The sequence below is a fragment of the Falco rusticolus genome, chromosome 10 (assembly GCF_015220075.1).
Source record: "Falco rusticolus isolate bFalRus1 chromosome 10, bFalRus1.pri, whole genome shotgun sequence".
In the NCBI taxonomy this organism is placed as follows: domain Eukaryota; kingdom Metazoa; phylum Chordata; class Aves; order Falconiformes; family Falconidae; genus Falco; species Falco rusticolus.
The window spans coordinates 29,793,533-29,811,886 of record NC_051196.1 but is presented as its reverse complement, the minus strand read 5'-3'; the positions used below and the strand labels follow the sequence as shown (position 1 = coordinate 29,811,886).

The 18,354-nt window shown below is 39.3% G+C and overlaps 1 protein-coding gene across 1 annotated transcript; it reads left to right on the top strand.

The window, feature by feature from the left end:
* The first annotated feature begins 576 nt into the window (after positions 1-576).
* On the top strand, positions 577-17,578 carry PARD6B (par-6 family cell polarity regulator beta). The gene is made up of 3 exons (XM_037402729.1): positions 577-886; positions 4,489-4,711; positions 12,867-17,578. The coding sequence occupies exons 1-3, from the start codon at positions 821-823 to the stop codon at positions 13,691-13,693; spliced, it is 1,116 nt and encodes a 371-aa protein (XP_037258626.1). The 5' UTR covers positions 577-820; the 3' UTR covers positions 13,694-17,578.
* The last annotated feature ends 776 nt before the right edge of the window (positions 17,579-18,354 follow it).

Below are 18,354 nucleotides of genomic sequence, written 5' to 3'. Positions count from 1 at the left end.
GAAGGCTGGTGCACTTTCTGCATTAAAGTCACCGGATCCCAAGCCGCCTGTGCCACCCAGAGGGCACCGGCCCCGGGGGCAGCCCGGCCCAGGGGCTGCGAGGCCTGCAGGCCCGGGGCCGCCGGCGCGGAGGGCTCCCTCAGCCCGGGGCGCAGCGCTGCACGGGGCGACGCGCTGAGGCGCCTGAGGAGAAGGCGGGGAACCGCGCTCCAGCCGCCGCAGCCCCGCCTGCACACACCAGATCAGCTGCTCCAGAGCAAAGGTTGCCGAGGCACATCCCACACCTGCTCCCTAGGAGAGGGGAGGGGGGGGGGGTAGACTTCCTTATCACACAACAACCCCTCCTCCTCCTCACCCGCGCCGGGCGGCCGCCTCCATCTTGTGCACCCGCCGGTCCAGGCGCAGGTGCGCGGCCGAGCTCGCCCGCCGGCCACTGCGCATGCTCGGCAGCGGCAGGTGCGCGGCCCCTCCCTCCGCGGCCGGCGCCCCTCCCTGCCGCGCAGGCGCTGTGGCGGCGCCGCGCCGTTGCCCCGCCCCGTTTCCCTCCCCGTTTCCCGCCCCGCCCCGCCCCGCGGCTGGCCGCTGGCTCGGCGGCGCGGCAGGTGCCAGGAGCCGCCGTGGCCCCGCCCCCTCGCCCCTGTCTGAGGGCGGAGGCGTCGCGGCGGCAGGAGCCGGTGGAGTGGCCGCGGTTGCCGGGGGCAGTTGGCTGCGGGCCCCGCCGCTCGCCGTCTCCTGCCGCCTCTCCCCCCTTCCCGCAGCGCGCCCGGGGGCACTCGGGGGAGAGCGAGGAGAGAAGGCGAGACGCCGACCCTCTGGCGGCATGAGCCGGCCTCACCGCGGGGCTGCGGGCAGCCGGGGCCTGGGCACCATGGAGGTGAAGAGCAAGGTGGGTGCTGGCCGCCCCGCCTGAGGGCCGCGGCGGGAAGGAGCCGGCCCGGCCTGGCGCTGCCCGGCGGGGGCGTCTGGTCACCGTGTGCAGAAGGGCGGTGAGAAGCGGGGGGGGGACGGCGGTGAGAGCTGCTGACTCACCTGCTGGAGGTGGCACCGGGGGCGAGGGGCCGGTGTCCGCCGCTGCGCGGCCCCGGTGTCGCTGAAGCGCCCCTGGGGGCGGTGGGCGCCCGGTCCGAGGCCGGGGCGGGCCCCCTCCCCCGCCACCCCCTTAGGGCTGCCCAGCGGGCAGGGGGCTCAGCCAGCGGGGCGGGGGGGTTGTCGCTTACTGGGTGTCTGCAGCGGAAAAGTGCATTTGGGGTGGTTTTGGTGGAGTTGGCCCCTGAGTTTCTGCATAGGCTGAAAAACACAGAGATGTAGATGCCTGGGGAAAGCTGGGGGGTAACTGGGCCGAAAGAGGTGGTTTAAAGTCATAATTCACAATCTCCAAAACCTGTTTTTTGTCAGAATTTAAAAAAAGAGCACATTGGTGACTATTTCTGTACTTCTTTTAAAAAAAAATTATCTTGGTGACTATGTGTTTTTGTTTCATGTGGGGTAGAGCATATTCTTACAGCTTGTATCACTTGTAGAGGTAAGCCCTGGCTAATGTATTAAAGAAGAGCTTGCCTTCTTTTAGTGGCTATCTGAGGATTTTGCACTGGAAATTGTTTTATGACTGTGTATCTCTATGGTATGGCTTATACCAGCGGTTTATTGTCATCAGAGCTTTGCGCAATTCGGTAAATTCTCTCGTGGGTATATCTGCATTAATTCTTCCTATCGCTAATTTTTCATGTACTGGTTAAGCAAAGTCTTGCAGGCAAAACTTTGGTATTCTGGTTTATATTTGTAATATTTTATTGCCATGCCATTCAGCAATTAACAGTTTTAAGTGTTGAATGTGCAGTATTAGGTGGACTGTCAAGATACTAGTTAAATTCATGTAACTTGAGTTAAAACCCTTTTTTCACTGTCCAGGCAAATTGCAAGTTCACATGCATGGGAATGTGTTCTCTTGGTAGAAAAATGTATCTCGTTGGCTTTTATTAATTTGGTCTGCAGTCTGTTGTCTGTATTCTGTACCTTCCTTTCCTGCTAGTCATGTGTTACAGCAGCAGTATAGGTGAAGCAGCACTTATGGTGTTGTGTGAGGGTTTTTTAAGGATAACATACCGTAATGCTGAAACTTCTAGAAAAGGCATGGTTGATCTCTATAGCTTGAATGATGATGATTTCTTTGAAGTGTTAACTTCTCACATGGACAAAAACTAGAAAGCACGGGAATTACCTGGTAGCCATTATTTTAAATACTAATTAAGCATAGCTGTAACTGTAGTTGGTGAAGTCTTTCTTTCTTTCTTTCTTTTCTTTTTTTTTTATTTATGCTCTTACAAGGCTGGAAACAATCAGTACAGTGTGCTTATAAACAAACACTTGTTTTCTCAGCCCAAAACTCGAGACTTACTGTTTGCTATTGTGCATGTTCTTTGATTTAAAATTTATCTAGGGATCATCTGTGTGATGTGGTGTTTGGTGTTTATATGGAGAAGTGTAGAAGTCCTAATGAATAGGGACTGTCTCAAGTGCATATTATGTAGCAGGTTTCAAGGCATTCCTAGAACTACTTGTCGCTAATGCATTATTTAACAGCACCTTGATTTAATATAGCATAGGAGTCATCTTCCCTGTATGAAAATAAGCAATTCTAAAGAGGAAGAAGAAAGGCTTGTGTGGGAGGTGGAGGGGGACCATTAATGTGGAGTGGTCTAGCCTTTGTAGGCTTATCAGCAATATACAGCTCTTTACTTAGCTATTCCAAATCAATAATAGTGCCCCAAAGGACAAAGCTGTGCCAGCACAGCCCAACTGTAGCTGCAGTTATAGGAGCAAAATCTTTTTGTTAGTCTAGTTTATTCAATTTAGGTAACCAGTCTGAACTTGACCTGGGGAATCTCCATAGTATATTAATTCCAGTTCTCCCTTTTTCTTGTCATAGAAAATAAAATTTTATACCCCAGACTAGAGTTCCTGGTGATGGTATCAAAGACCCAAAATAAACTTCTAGTTCACTAGGTAGAAAATTCAGGTTTTCCCCTCTCATGTCTTGGAATATTTTTTCAGTATGAAATCCAATATGCTGATAAGACAAATACGGTTACTTTAGTTCATGTTCTATCATGGCTGGAGACTTAAGTATAGCAGCGGTATGCTGTGTTACAGAGGACTTGAAGATGTCTCTCATAAGTAAGTCTTACTTAAATGACTATCTCTAGTAATTTCCTAGTATGCTGACATAGCTCGTGGTGTGTTTTCCCAGATGAGTTAGCAGTGTAACAGCATGCATTTGTAAAGAGCTCAGGTGGCAAGAAGCCTTCTCAAGTTAGACTCTTCCAATCTTTAATCTCCTCTAAATTTGTAAGTGCAGCCTATTTAATGGAATGGAGTGCAACATTTGACATAAAATGAGAACATTTCAGGGGGTTAAATAAACTATGAAATTGCATAGTTTTACTTTTATCTGCTTTATAATAGTATTGAGCATATGGCAAACAGTGTTAGGAAATAATAGCCCGATTATTAGGCTCTTGGTGTTTGCACCAACTACATATAGCATCATGTGGAAAAATAAAACTCACACATTTGAAAATCTGGCCTTTTGTATGCTGTGTGCAATAGGATTTAACATTTACTCCAAATAGAGAGTGAGGTTGATGGCTTTTTAAACTTCTGTTATGGAATTATGTTTAAACTATGTAGTCTTTCAAAGCCAGACAACTTAAATTGATGCAATGCATGAACGATACCTGTGGCATTCATACTTCACATAGCTGAAGAAGGATTTGAGAGACACGGGATGAAGTCTTTCACTGATGTCATGATTAAGCACGCTGCTTCTGACGTGATGGGAGTTCCTCCTGCAGGCTTTTCTTTGCTTTTCTTGCAAGCAGATGTGAATCATCCCTTCTGCCTTATTGTTAGTTAATGTTATTGTAATTGGAGTATTTCTAGAAGAGGAATGTACCCAGATACTTCCTTTATTTGAAAACTTTGCAGGAAGGTGGGGTGTTGAAGGTGTAGCTTGTTTTGCTGTGTTGTTAATGTGCTAACAACGGGGTCCTTGTCTCCTTATTTTCATTACTTTGTATGTGAGAACTCTAAAGCTTTTATTCTCCAAAAGGTTGTAACCAACTGTGAGGTAAAGGTTGGTGTGGAGGCTTGATAATGTGCACCTGCACATCTGCTGTGTGTAACACACACACAAGTATGTGATACTGAGGCTCAAAGTTTGTCACCTTAATGCTAACATCCTCTATTAGCAAATGCAAACAACTTTTGCATATTCAAAAGTACCTGTTTTACTGAGACCAAAAATAGTTACAACTTTGAGGGGTTGAAAAGAAGCAGTTTAAACTGGCCTTTAAATGCCACCGAAATAATCAGTTGTAGTTTTCAGTGCACTTCTAATTCCTTATAATTTCTGGTTTAACATTCAAATCATTCTATTGCTTGAGGATGTTAGATTTCCATATTAATGATGTAAGATACATTTTGTTGTAGTTTGGAGCAGAATTTCGACGATTTTCTCTGGAGAGGTCCAAACCTGGAAAGTTTGAAGAGTTCTATGGATTATTGCAGCATGTACACAAGATACCGAATGTTGATGTTCTAGTGGGATATACGGACATTCATGGGGACCTGCTGCCTATCAATAATGATGACAATTATCATAAAGCTGTTTCCACAGCCAATCCTCTACTCAGGATTTTCATTCAGAGAAAAGGTAGGTGCACTTGAAGTCTGTGAATCATCAGTTTATCCAGCTATACTGTGTTGCAGTGAACAGTATGACGTATGGAGGAAAAAACCCTTCAGTCCTATTTCATCATGTTGAATTCCGTAATAATTATGGCTTATGAAAGGTATTTACAACTCATCTGTCTTGCAAGAGGCTTCCTCAGGCAACCTATTTATACTTTGTGCTTTTTTCCTTGTATTTAGTTCAGTTAGAAAAGACAAGTTAAATCTCTAGTAAATGCTTCTTTCTGGTTTTATGTAAGTAAATGAAAATAAACTTTAAATCTCTAGGGTTTTCTGCTCTGTATGTTGGATGCCTTTCACTTAAAATTCCAATCTTGATCAGACAAGAGAGGCCATTATAAGGATGGGAAGGAGGACTGTTGAAAGTCTTATTATTGCATGAAGTATTAAATGTCAGTGTAAATTAAATACTAACTTTATAATAAGCTACTCTTATCACACTTTCCTAATAAAACATTCTGAAGCTTTCAAAATGACAAGCTTATTTCAGTTACCAAACCTCAAATGCAAGTGCAGCTCAATTTGCTGCTTTGCCTTTTAAAGTAACACTTCTAGGCACAAAGTTCTGGTTGTCTTTCTGATGTCTGCTTTTGTTCATGAAGGAAAAAAAAACCCCACACAAATCTGAAGTTGTATTTGTTCTTCTCCAGGAGAACATATTCGCTATATGGAACTGAATGGGAAGGGATAAATCTTGTGATGTGACTTGAAATTCTTTTAATCTGGAGAAGTCAAAACCCCCTAATTTCTGCACTTGTTGGTTTTCTGCTTAGTTACAGCAGTATGCAAGTGTGCATGCATTGTGTATAGTATGAACGTATGCATGTGCATTTCCTATCATAAGGCAGTCAACTGATCTTTGAATAGCAGACTGCTTCTTTCTTAGCTATTTTATAAAGACGTGCCCCGTTTCTGGTTGTTGTGAAGACAGGCTTATTTTCCTTAGAAAATACTTGGCTATCAGAAGCTTTTATCACTTTTCATTTCCAAAAAATGAGTAAGCTCTGCAACAGCCTAAAACAAAAATAATATTTGAAAACAATGTGGCTAGCTGCTGTCTTACTAGCAAAACGTGTTTTATTTGTATTGGGGATAATATAGTCTAGTAAGACCTATGTTTCCAGACTTGAATTGCCAAAGGAATGAACTATTTGCTTTAATAGTATTTAGAGGCAGAAAAAGTCTATGATTCAGTTTAATCTCCTACAGTAGCCATATGATGAGAACAGATAAGCCACTTTGTCAGACTGGGATTATTGAGTTTATATTTTAACACCATATGCTTTTAGATTGTTACTTGTGTTAACTTTGTTACAATTTATACCTTCATTGTACCTTTATTTAAAGCATGATGGGTTATTTCTTATTATTCTTGTGCGGGGAGTTGATAATGGAGTTGAAACAATGCATAGAACTAGAAATAAGATTAATCCACTGAAGTTTATCATGCCAAGAACTGACTAGCAGGAAAAGCTTTGTAGAAAGTAACAGCTGTCATCACCTTCTGTTTGACACTAGAGTCTTCTTGCTATAGAGTTTTAGGGAATAAAGAACCCAGGCTGGCATCTGAGTCCAGCTTTTCCAGCACTGTACTTTGTTCTGAATTAGTTGTGACCACTTTGATCACTTGTGATTAAATTGAGGCTTTGACTTTATTAGCGTGTTTGCCATATAGTAGAGCAGGTTTGTTTGATGGAAAATAAGGAAATAACTTGATTTTGTATTTTATTTCTGATAATTTGCCTGTAACTAAAGGTGAATTGGGGGAGTTAGAGATGTGTCATAATTTGTGCAGCATTATTTGTTTAGGCATGGTTAATTCATCTGATTGTGCAGATCCTTATTGGCTGTACCTCTGAAACTGAAAATCAAATGTCTGAACACACACCTGCTATTGATGGGGGTACTCCGATCTGTTTGTTTTGGAACTAGAACTACTAAGTGATGTAAGTTACTTTTCCACCTGCAAGGCTTCTTGTGGCTTTCATGCATTCTTTTAAATCTGAAAAACTTCTGTGGGTTTTCTGATGGAGCTTCACCTGGTTTTGTATTTCCAGCAATAATAGTTGGGAATTTAAGATCTTTGGCAAAAGGCCACGGGGGTAAGAGAAAGTTTTTTCTGTCTTAAGATACGAAGTTTTATTGTACTGTCTTGCCTGTTAAGAAGCTACATGCAGTTTGTGGAAAGCTAATATAAGGTATGAGCAAACTACAATAAAATCTAGGATAATTAATATTAACTTAGTATATTGCATGCATGGAGCGTTCAGGATGTCGAATGGGAGGTTGAAACAGGAGCAGCAAGATGCTTTTGCACTTACTAATAACTAACAATTGCGAAAATGTGACTTTGGCATAACACAATTTCTGAAATTTCAAAGTAAATACTCTTTTCTGTTTGGTTTTGACTCCTAATTTATGAAAGCTAGAAAGTTTGAATTAGGCATTTATGTGTATTGGTTAATGTGGTAAGAAACCTAGAGATCCTGTAAAGTAATTAAATCATTCCCCTTAGACTCTTCTAAGTGTATTTAAATTCCTTTAAAATATTTTAAACTGTTCCAGTGCTAAATCTGAACTAGAGCTTGATATTGCACAAGTAACAACTGGCTATCAGTTTGAGGAAAACAGTTCCTTATTGGAATTTCTTTCTATCTGCAGTATAACAGATTAACAGGTACTGTTGACATCTGGAATTTAAAGGTTAAACTGATGTATCATGATTAAATCCAGATGTATGGGAGTCACTCTGTCTGTGAGAAAAATCTTACTGAAAATAAAATTGGGGAGGGGGGGAGGAACACAGTCCACACAGATGCTGAAGGGCAGTTTGACATGGAGGGCTTTGCATTGTAAATACAATAATAATAGAGATAACAGAAGATAATTTCATTATAATGTCCTTAAAACTCAATTGGAGGATATTAAATTATGATACACAACTCTTGCATGAGTTCTGCAAGTATGTGGCTGTATATAGTAAAAAGTGGATTCTTTGGTTGATTTATTTGTGCCTCTTGAGGTAGAGTTCTTCACTGAGAAGCTTTCGTTTTAGTGAAAGGTAAGAGGACCTAGCTTTTTATACAGCTTTCTGGAATATCCTGGGTATTCTTAGTTGTCTTCCTAAAAACATAGGTTAGTTTCCTAAAGCCATGTTTTGTTGTAACTTGTGACTAAAGAGACAAGATTTCTTGGGGCTTCTTTAAAAAAATGCTAAATTGTATCTATATTTAAATGTACTAATTATTTAAGGGGGGGTGAAAATTTAATTCTTGAGGCATAACTCTATGCTGCTTTGCAAATGGATCAGGAAAACATTTTAAAAATCTGTCTTGAACACTGTTAAATTGAAACCAGACTGGGCATTTGTGGTCTCTTGTTTTAAGTTTCATGTAGTAAGTGTCTACAGATTGCCACCTTGAGCTTGAAACTGCTGGGAGAAAAATCATTCTTGCACTATGTGGACATTCTCCTTAACACTATCTGTAGTTAACACCTTGTCCTTTGGCTTTATGCCAAAATATTTTCCACTGCAGCTTTAAACTGATTAGGGAGGTGCCAGAACAAAGATGCCTTTGTACTTGAATATTGCTTTAGAAAATTTGTTTAGCAGTGGAAGAGAGGTTAAACAGAGTCATGCTGTTTGGCTGAGATTTGGGGATATGTTTTCATCAACCTTTTGCTGTTTCTTTTCCCCACAAATTATGTAGCTTAAACTGTATAAAGGTTTGTACTAGTTCTGAATTACTAGACTACTAGGACTAATTACAATGGGGAAAAAAAAAACCCAAACAACCCTGATGCTTTATAGTTTCTTAAATGTTTTGACATATGGCTTGCAATTTTGGGATGGTTTTATTTCAATAATGTGTCATGTAACTTAAATTAGTTTCTGAAAACAAAAGCACCAGCTCAGTGTTAAGATTTCTGATTTTATATTTGTCTTCTGAAAGAATTTTAAAGTTCTTCCATTAAATGTTTTTCTGATATTTGTTTTTGTCTAAAAAGCACTTTGAATTTTTATTTTGCGTACAAATATATTTACTTAGTATTTCTTTCAAAACCAGTCGTTTGCAACTGATGTTCATCACAGTTTCTCTAACTGTGGAAAAATTTGGAGAAAAGTTTTCAGCCTTATCAGCTCCTAGTTGGTGGTAAGGCAGGCTGGCTGATGATTCTTTTGTGAACTCTTAATTTCTTGTTCAGGGAAAGTTGTGAATAGTTCAAGATCCAAATCTCGGGTCAAGAGCACAAACTTGTCCTGCAAATGATCACAGCAATAAATCTACTTCTTGGATGTAAGAAATGTGTATATGTTTGTGTATGTAGTGAGTGGCAGGGAGAGGCATCCCAGTATGTGGCCTGCTATGAAGGTGAAGAAGCCTTACAGCCCACTGTGGCAATGTTGAATGTGATATACATTTAGTATGACAGAATGTGTAAAATACCAGATACTCTGATTCTTTGACAAGAATCTGAAGTTGTGCACTTTGAGTTTAAGGAGAAAAAACCCCAAAGCTGAATACCTTTTAATGTTGCAACGCATGTGGAAGAGTACTTGTAAGAAAGATCAATACTGACAATGTTTTAATATGCTGTTTTCCTTCCTGTGTACTGTTTCTAAACAAAGTCTTGTACTGAAAGCAGTGGAAACCTAGCATTTCGCTGGTATTAGTATGTTAGTACCTAGATCCTAGAGTTTTAATCAGCAACTTGCACTCTAGTACAAATAAGTTATGCATGTGCAATTTTCCTATTTTCTTTAAATGAGTTTACTCTACAAAAGCATAATACGAGTTAAGGCCTGACCAGTATGGAACTAATCAGCTGAAATGCCTCCAACTTACTCATTGGCTTTCTGGGGAACTTCCCAAAGAACAGAGCTCTTCTGGAGCAGTGTGGTGTTAAATGCCTAGAAATACGTGTCACCACTACAAACCAAAAAATTGAAGCTTTTGAAATGAGGCAAAATGACCTGTCTTGTCCATGCAGTACCTTTCTGGTCCTTGGAATATTATTTTTCTCTGGTTTTACCGAATTTAACGTTGATTGTGTGGTCTTAAAACCAGAGTTCTAAAGTACAAGAGATCTACACTACTTAGACATGCACTGCACAAAAAAGTTGTTACATAGGTTTTGAGATCACTAAGATGCATACCAGCTGCTGGTGGGGGAGGGGGAAATCCATGACCTAAAAAACTAACCTTTACACTCATTAACATTCTTAATTCTAATATTCAAATCATCGTTGTCTGCTGTTTGTCTAAAATATTCACCTACGCTATAGCTTTCTTGCTGTCATTGTGTTACTTTGTATCTAGCAGTAAAAGACACTTCAAGCAAGACACTTCTGTCTAGTATCTTATTTCACAATTGCCCTTTCAAAGTTTTTTTGTAGGCAACTGTAGTTCCAAATAAAAAAAGAGAAGCTGTTGCAACTCATTGAATTGCAAAAATCCTCCCAATGTACCGACCAGATGTCTAACTTGAAACTGGTTGGATGGGTTGTCAGTAGAGATAAGGGCAAAACTTCTCACACTTTTTTCTTTGATCATAAATTTTAAGCAAACATTAAAAGAATTGCTCCACGCTGTCTGAAAAATTAGCATGTTAATTTTCAGCAGTAGAGTATGGAATTTTTAATGGCTGATCTTCAGTCAGTTAGGTGTCCCAGAATGCATTTTACAGAGAAAATGGTAAGTTTGCATTTGTGGAGATGTGTTAGACTTCAGACATAGTCTACCTGTTATGTGCCTTGGTTTGGGAGGTTGGGTTGTTTTTTAATCAACCCACTCTTCAACACAACTGACTTAACACTCTTAAGCATCTGAAGAACAGATTTTAGGCTTTTAAAGTCTTTTTGCTTGACCTAATGTTATTTTAATTTAACATTGAATTACAATTTTTTTCTCTTTAACTCTGTTGCTGAATAACAGTAGTAATTCCATGCTCTTCTGAGAACCTTTCAGACTCCCAAATAAACTAAAAATTATTTCCTGTATTCACAGTCATTTAATTTAACGTTCTCAAGCGTAGCTGCTGTAGGTTCTTCTGTTTGCTTTTACTTCCCTACTCTTCCTTGTACAATTCATCGAATCCATAGAACAGCCCAGGTTGGAAGGGACCTCAGAAGATCATCTGGCCCAACCTTGTATGGCAAAGGGAGCCTAGATGAGATTATCTAGCACCTTGTCCAACTGCATCTTGAAAACCTGTAGTGATGGGGACTCCGCTGCATCCCATGGAGGTTGTTCTAGTGATCTACTGTTGTCACTTGAAAAAAAGGAAAAAAGATTAAACCTCTCCCAGTGCAACTTTTTACCCATGGCTTGGCAGCCACTGTTTGAGTCCTGACGTACTGTGGTGAGGTTCCTCCCCAAGCCTTTTCTTCTGCAGAGGGAAAAGACCCTAACTCCTTCAGTCTTTCCTTATAGGGCAGGTTCTCCGGCCCATTGATCATCTTTGTGGCCTTCCTTTTGTGACTCCAGACTATAGTATGGCCATATAGATTTAGCTGTCTTCAGACATAATTCCTGTTTGTTGAACAGCTTTATCTGTAAACTAATGCAGAAGATGTTAGTCTTTAGCAAACAGCTTTGCTTCCCTAAAGGTGTGCTTATTTTTTAAACAAAGTTAAGAAATGTAAATAAGGCCTTCGTCAGGATGCGTATTTTTTTTAAACCATGTTGGTGAACTATTTTATTACCATTGGGTACACACAAGGTATGAGTTTATAATAAATACCTTCAGGGGTTTTTTGTGGGCTAATTTAAATTTGTTTCTTTTCCTGTTGTCATTTATCTTTTTTAGAGTACTAAGCCCAAGGCTGCCTTAGTAGACCAATTTTATTTTTAAACTCTATTTTCAGCAACCTTGATGTCTGGGGAAGGGGAGAGTTAGTATTACATGCTGGAATAGTGTTAGGCTATTGCTTCAGAACTGGTTTCTTTATTTTGCTTATAGCATCTGAAGAATTGAAATACAGCTGGTACATGTCTATATATCTTAGCCTAGAAAAAAACCCCCGACTTCTGACTTACCAGCTCTCACTTTTTTCATCAGCAATTGACAACTCTCCTGAAATTCAGCATTTCTATAGTTATTTCAATTCACGGGTTGAAGCGTATAGCAATTCTTTTTTACTTTCTCAGCTGTACCAATGGCATCTTAATGTGATAGTACAAAGAAATCCCAACTTTTCTGAATTCCAGGGTTAGTGCAAACCAGTTCTGCTTGATTAGGCTTTTTTATCCGCCACGGAAAAAAGGAATCTATGCAGTGTTGCAAGAATATGAGTGTAAATCCAAGAAACTCAGATCTGAATGTGTTTTGGTTCATTGGTTTTGGGGAGTTATAGTATATTAAAAAGAAAAATGGAAGCTTCCTTTTGGTAAATAGGCATTTCAGACATCAGAATTGCTTCCACAGACATGTTTTTCCCTCCCATTAGAGGTATTTGTATGACTTGTCTATGTTTTCTTTTAAAAAAATTCTAAGCATACTTATGTATCAAATTGAGACAGTTACAACATAGTTTGTATGAACAGTTTTGCTTGAAGTATTTGTGTGCAAGATTTCTTTGTTTCTGTTCCATAGCCATTTTACCTACATTGCGTGGGGGCAGGGAAGAGAGTGCAGAATGGAATAAGCTTTCTGGAGTTTGAATCCAGGTCACTTGGCTAGCTTCCAGGAACTAGGCAATAATAGGCACACTGGCTGCTTTCCTTTTTCATTCTTTCTTTTCCAATGATCTGTAACCTGAGGAGAGAAAACTAGCAAGTAGAATTACTCTGAATAAAATTAAAATGTTTCTAGGAATGTACTCTTTCCATTCTAACCTTTCTCTCAAACAGCTACAGTTTTTTGTGTCTGTGCTGCTGCTATGCTGCTAACTTTAACTTTTTGTTTCCTTTCGTAGAAGGGAACTAAAAGTATTAAAAAGTTCGAATCTTGTGACATTAAAGCTCTTGTTTTATGTGTAGAGAGGAATGGTTCTACTATGGCAAGCCAGTAACCTTGTAGATCAGATATTTCATTTTGCTAACCTAAAACATGATAGCAGTGTGGTATGGACCACATATAAAGTGATCTAATCATCAATGTGCTATGTCTTACAGAAGATGCAGACTACAGTGCCTTTGGTACGGATACTATGACGAGGAAGAAAAATGTCTTATCAAATGTTTTACGTCCAGATAATCACAAGAAGAAACCACACATTGTCATTAGCATGCCACAAGACTTCAGACCAGTGTCTTCTATTATAGATGTAGATATTCTTCCAGAAACCCACCGTAGGGTACGACTTTACAAATATGGAACCGACAAACCCCTTGGATTCTATATACGAGACGGCTCTAGTGTCAGAGTGACGCCACATGGATTAGAGAAAGTTCCAGGGATTTTCATATCTAGGCTTGTCCCTGGAGGCCTGGCTCAAAGCACAGGTTTATTGGCTGTCAATGATGAAGTACTGGAGGTGAATGGAATAGAGGTTTCAGGAAAAAGCCTTGATCAGGTTACAGACATGATGATTGCAAACAGCCGTAATCTGATCATTACAGTAAGACCAGCAAACCAGAGAAATAATGTTGTGAGGAACAGTCGGACTTCTGGCAGCTCTGGTCAGTCTACTGAATCTAGTCTTCCAAGTAGCACGCCAAATATTTTAACAAATTTCTTGCAAGAAGAGGAGAGTGATGAAGAGGACATTGTTATTGAAGACAGCGGTGAGCCACAACAGATTCCAAAAGCTGCACCTACCAGCGAAAGCCTAGAGTCATTGACACAAATTGAACTCCTTCATGAATCAGCACAAAATGGATTCCTTCCTTCCAGTGAGATGAACTTGAATCATTCAGCAGGCAATGTTAGCATGGAATATGAAGTACAAGATGCAGATCATAAGTCATTAGAAGAAGATGGAACTATAATAACACTATGAAATTACATTGGTGTACTTTGTATTAAGTAAGGATGCCATACATGTTTCAATTTGGCTTAATATGTAATACATTTTATACCTCTCCGTCTATCAAGCACTGCAGTTAGATTAAAAGGAGGGAAAAAAGTAAATACAAGAAGTTCAAAATTATGTAAGTTGACTTAACTTCAGTTGATTCTGCACTTCAATGTAAATACTTCACAAAGATGGAAGCTAATTAATAACACTGCAACTGAATGAGGAAAATTTAAATTGCAAATGAAGGATAGCTAAGAGATGGCTGTGAGTTTTTTTTTTAAAGGTACTTGATTTTTTTTAAAATGCAGAATACTACTGGTTCTATAGAAGTACACTTGCATTATTATGTGAGGTTGACTAATGTACTGTGGTTTCATGTTCATCTGAAGTGCTGCTTACGTATGATGGGGCTGCTTTAGCCACTTCATTCCTGTTCTGGACTGCTGTTTAGCTGGTAAAGCTGTTTGTGTATTTGAGGAAACTGAAAAGTAAGCATGAGGTGGGGTGGGAAGAGATGTTTGTGGTTGGTCTAGTTCCCTGACTGACACATTGAGCAATAGGGATATGTGATAGTGATCAGCAACTTGACAGCAGTCAGGTTTTGAAGGTGGGGGCTTCTGAAGTTGACTGTTCCTTTGTGAGTGAATGTGCAACCACAGGCTCATTAGTCATGCACCTTTACGGTTTTTAATGGCCAGGTAAGCTTACTTTTAATGACTATGATTTTGAAATTCAAATGGGAAAGTCTTAACACTTATGCATCAAAGACCTGTTCTCACTTTAGTTTGCAGTAGTTAAGGAAATAATTGGATTTAGTTGCTAATGCCAGTAAATTTCAAAAAAAATCAAATGTAAACATAATGCTATGGAAATAACGTAATCTGTTAAAATCGCAGTCCTAGTAGAAGCTGTAAAGGTTTCTACTAGCAAAGGTTTGTTGTAGTGAGTCTGAATTACCTAAGAAGTGACTTTCTTCAAACCCAAACAAGGTAGAACAGCTTAAATCAGGTTAAATCCCTGAATTAAAAAAAGTTTTAAGTCAGAATGAGCCTTTAATAGAACTTGCTTGAGCCATGTGATACTAAATTGTTCATCAAAATGGACAAAACTGTAAATCTTGATCTTTGTACCACTGGCTGGGTGTTTTGGATATTACGAAGTTGCTATATGTAAAACAGAACATTGATGACAAGTCCTGATACTGCAAGTGCGTAAGTATGCGTGTAATCAGCTGCAAACTTCCTAGGAGAATTGCAGGGAGAGGCTTCTAGTGTTATTTTTCTCCTTTTCCCTTTTAGTATTTCCTGCTCTACCACTTTGGTACAGTTCCCTGCCTGACCTGACCCTTCTCTGGGAACGTAAGTTGTGGCAGGAAAATGAGATGGGGACTAATAGGACTGGGGAGAAGGATGGATGGAGCGTCTCACCAGGGGTCCAGTAGTCTGTCAGCCTCTAAGGAGGAAGTAGGATGCTACCAGTTCTGTACTGTGGTGCTGTGCTTAGCAGAGCCAGCAGTCTAGGTTCTTGGAAGTGTGTTCTGCCCTGTGGGGAGATATGAACAGGAAAGGAGACTAACCCCTTTCTTATTTTCCCCTCAATCTATCTTGAGGAAACATCTACCTCTGGTAACTTTACTAACAAGAGACTAACTGTAAGTTTAATATTAAGGCATCTGTGAAAGTCTTTCTAGGCTATCAGAGGCTAAAACTGTATTTCTTTAAGATTCTTGTAATGATGTAAACAAAATTGCTTCTGAAATTACAGCTGTTTAATTTTACTAAATGCAAATTTTAAATTCACATCTCATGAGCAGCGGCATTTTCAAGCTTTCAATACCATTGGAATTCCAAGTCTCATAGATGTCAAGAAAGCATTCATGCCCATTTTGACTTCTGAAGAGTTAGCATAACAGACAATGGTACTCTGCAAATACAGGTTAGAGGTCTGCTTCGTCAGATTTATTTATGGCTTCTTCAGTGTGCATGTGGAGAGGCCCTGGAATCTCTTCCAATGTGAGCAAGAATTTTGAAGGATATTACCAGTTTTGCTTATAATTACTAAAAATGAAGTAACTACATCCACTTATTGTGAAATGAGGAAAATAAGTGTTTATTCTGCAACATGTAGACTGTAAATATACATGTTGTCTGTCAGTGCTGCTCTACACTTCCTTTATTTAAGGAAGATTGTTTACTTCAAAATGTCTTTTTATTTTCCTTTAACAAAACTTTCCTTCCTATATGAAATCATCAGTGGAGGGTGACTTTCATTTATTATGCTAGTTTGCACTTCTGTGCCTTTTGTTTACTTGAATGTATTGTGAATAATCAAAGGAATAAAGGCACTTGGTTGAGAAGAGGAATGAGGTCCACAGATACAGAAAATGAACTGGTAGTGCGCTTAATAACGGTGTAATGTTTTCAGTCAGCAGAAATACGTTATGGGCCTAACGTTGTACATGAGTATTTTGCAGCTTGGATAGTAGCTCTGAGCTATTAACTTGCACAGGAGGGCTGAGTCCAAGAATGCTGGTGTTGCAAGGTAACATATTGCTTAGGTACAAACACACAAGGTTAGTGTGCCGCCAAACTCTACTTAAAAAGAGATGCATGAATATTTTGAATATATATGCCAGTATTAAGGGCTTGCAGAAATTCACCTAGGGTCCTACTCTAAACTGCATGAGAATTCATCTCTTGGGACCTTCCTACAAACTGATTAATCTAAACGTGAGGTTATATAACTTTTGACACGCATCACGTTCTGATTTACAGAAGTTTAGTAACTTGTAGTAAAACTAAGCATTTGGTGGGACTTGGTAAAACCATCAAAGAACGAACCTAAAATGGGTTTTAAAAGTGTGTATTTACAGTTATGACGACAGACTGCACAGCATGTAATTGCTTAATGCTGCAGTTACCATAAAGTTTCTAAAGTTCTTCCATATCTTACTAAATGCATACACTGTTAATTATGAAGTACTTTTAAATTGTTGCTTCAGGATGATCAATGGTTGATTATGAGTGGCTAAACTTAATTTTATATATAAATGATACTGGGGTTCAGTATAAGGTTTTTTTTAAAATATGCTGATATTGTTAGCCTTTCATTCACTACCTCCTAAATTTTTAACATCTTTACGGTTTTCTCCCTGGAAGAAAATACTTAAAGGCTTGACTGTTTTATATAGATTTTATCTTTAGCTAAAGAAAGACAAAATCCAAAAGTGATAGTGAGGATGCTACGCATGATTGACAATATTACGCTGCTATTAATGTAATCTTTGTGTATTAAGTATTCTGTATATGTAAATTGTATTTTCAATCCAGTTTTTATAAATTAATTTATAAATATCCAAATTATTTCAAAATGGAATGGAAAACTAAAATTCCTTTGACTAGTGTTATATGTTGTGTACCTGCACAGTGGGGGGACAAGTCATTCCTTACTTATGACTGGGACATTTAAGTGCACCTTAATAGGAAAAAGAACACATTCTTAACAGAATTAAGATGCATTTACTTTGAAGTTCTGCTATGGTACTGGAAAAGTCAAGCCTAACTGTGAATATGTTTTTTTCCACAGCTGAATTAAATTTAGGACAATGTTCTCACAAGCTGTCTTTAACATGTGTATTTTTGTGAATATTATGTATTTTCTAATTAAATTTTACTTGCAATGTGATTTTTACATTATATGAACTTGTTTAAAATGTCAAATATCAGTATTTTTCTTACAACTTTAATGTATAATGTACATTGGTATCTCACTGAATGAAGATTGATTTTACAAAATCAAGCTAGATGTAGTTGTATATTAGTCTTATATTTTTACAGACTGGAATAATAAATGGATATAGAAATAAAATGGTTTTTTTTTCTCAATTACTTTAGTTAAGTAAAAATGAAGAAGAATATGTCCTTATTCTGAAGTGTGAAAGTAGATGGGGTTTGTTGTTTTTTTCTCTTGGGCAGCTAATTGAGCTCTGTTTCCATAGCAGTCTTAATCATTAGCTTCCTCTGCGGCCGCCTCTGGAGCAATCTCTACACATGGAGTGTGTGCAAGGGTTTCAAACACTTGTCCTTCAGTCCTGTTGACTAACCTGTGATATGCTTATTCCTACAGTAGCTGCAAATAATGAATCTTACATTGTATCGCTTGCCTGAGGACTGTTCATAGTAAACTTTAGGTCATGAGGCCTGCCTGGGAGATGGCTCCTCATCCTCCATCACCTTTATCAAGTGCTGCTGGTGATGTGGAGGTTTTCACTGTTACTGTAAGTATTTGGTATAACTCTGTATCAAAGTTTTAACTTGAACCCATTCCACTTGCAAATGTTTTCTTCCGTATCTAATGCCTTGGCAGCCCTTGTAAACATTTACCTAGTGACAAAAGACCTGAGTTTGTTTAGCCCTTTCGCGTAGGGCTTTTGTGGCTGCTGGTCTTGGGGGCAGTCATATGACTTCTGTTCTGTACCTTACTTCATACATGCATGACTAATTTCATTTGTATGGTTCAGTACTTTTCATGCTTGCCTATGTAGCTACGGGGAGGTGACAAAAAGACTGAGAACAGCGTTACGGTATCTTGGTATGCAGCTGAAAGAACCTAGGCTGTTTCATCTGTGAACTTGGGTCTGAATG

Coding starts and splice junctions, on each gene's coding strand:
- PARD6B (XM_037402729.1), top strand. CDS start 821: ATGAGCCGGCCTCACCGCGGGGCTGCGGGCAGCCGGGGCCTGGGCACC. Junction 887..4,488: donor CCATGGAGGTGAAGAGCAAG/GTGGGTGCTGGC, acceptor ATTTTGTTGTAG/TTTGGAGCAGAATTTCGACG. Junction 4,712..12,866: donor GATTTTCATTCAGAGAAAAG/GTAGGTGCACTT, acceptor TATGTCTTACAG/AAGATGCAGACTACAGTGCC.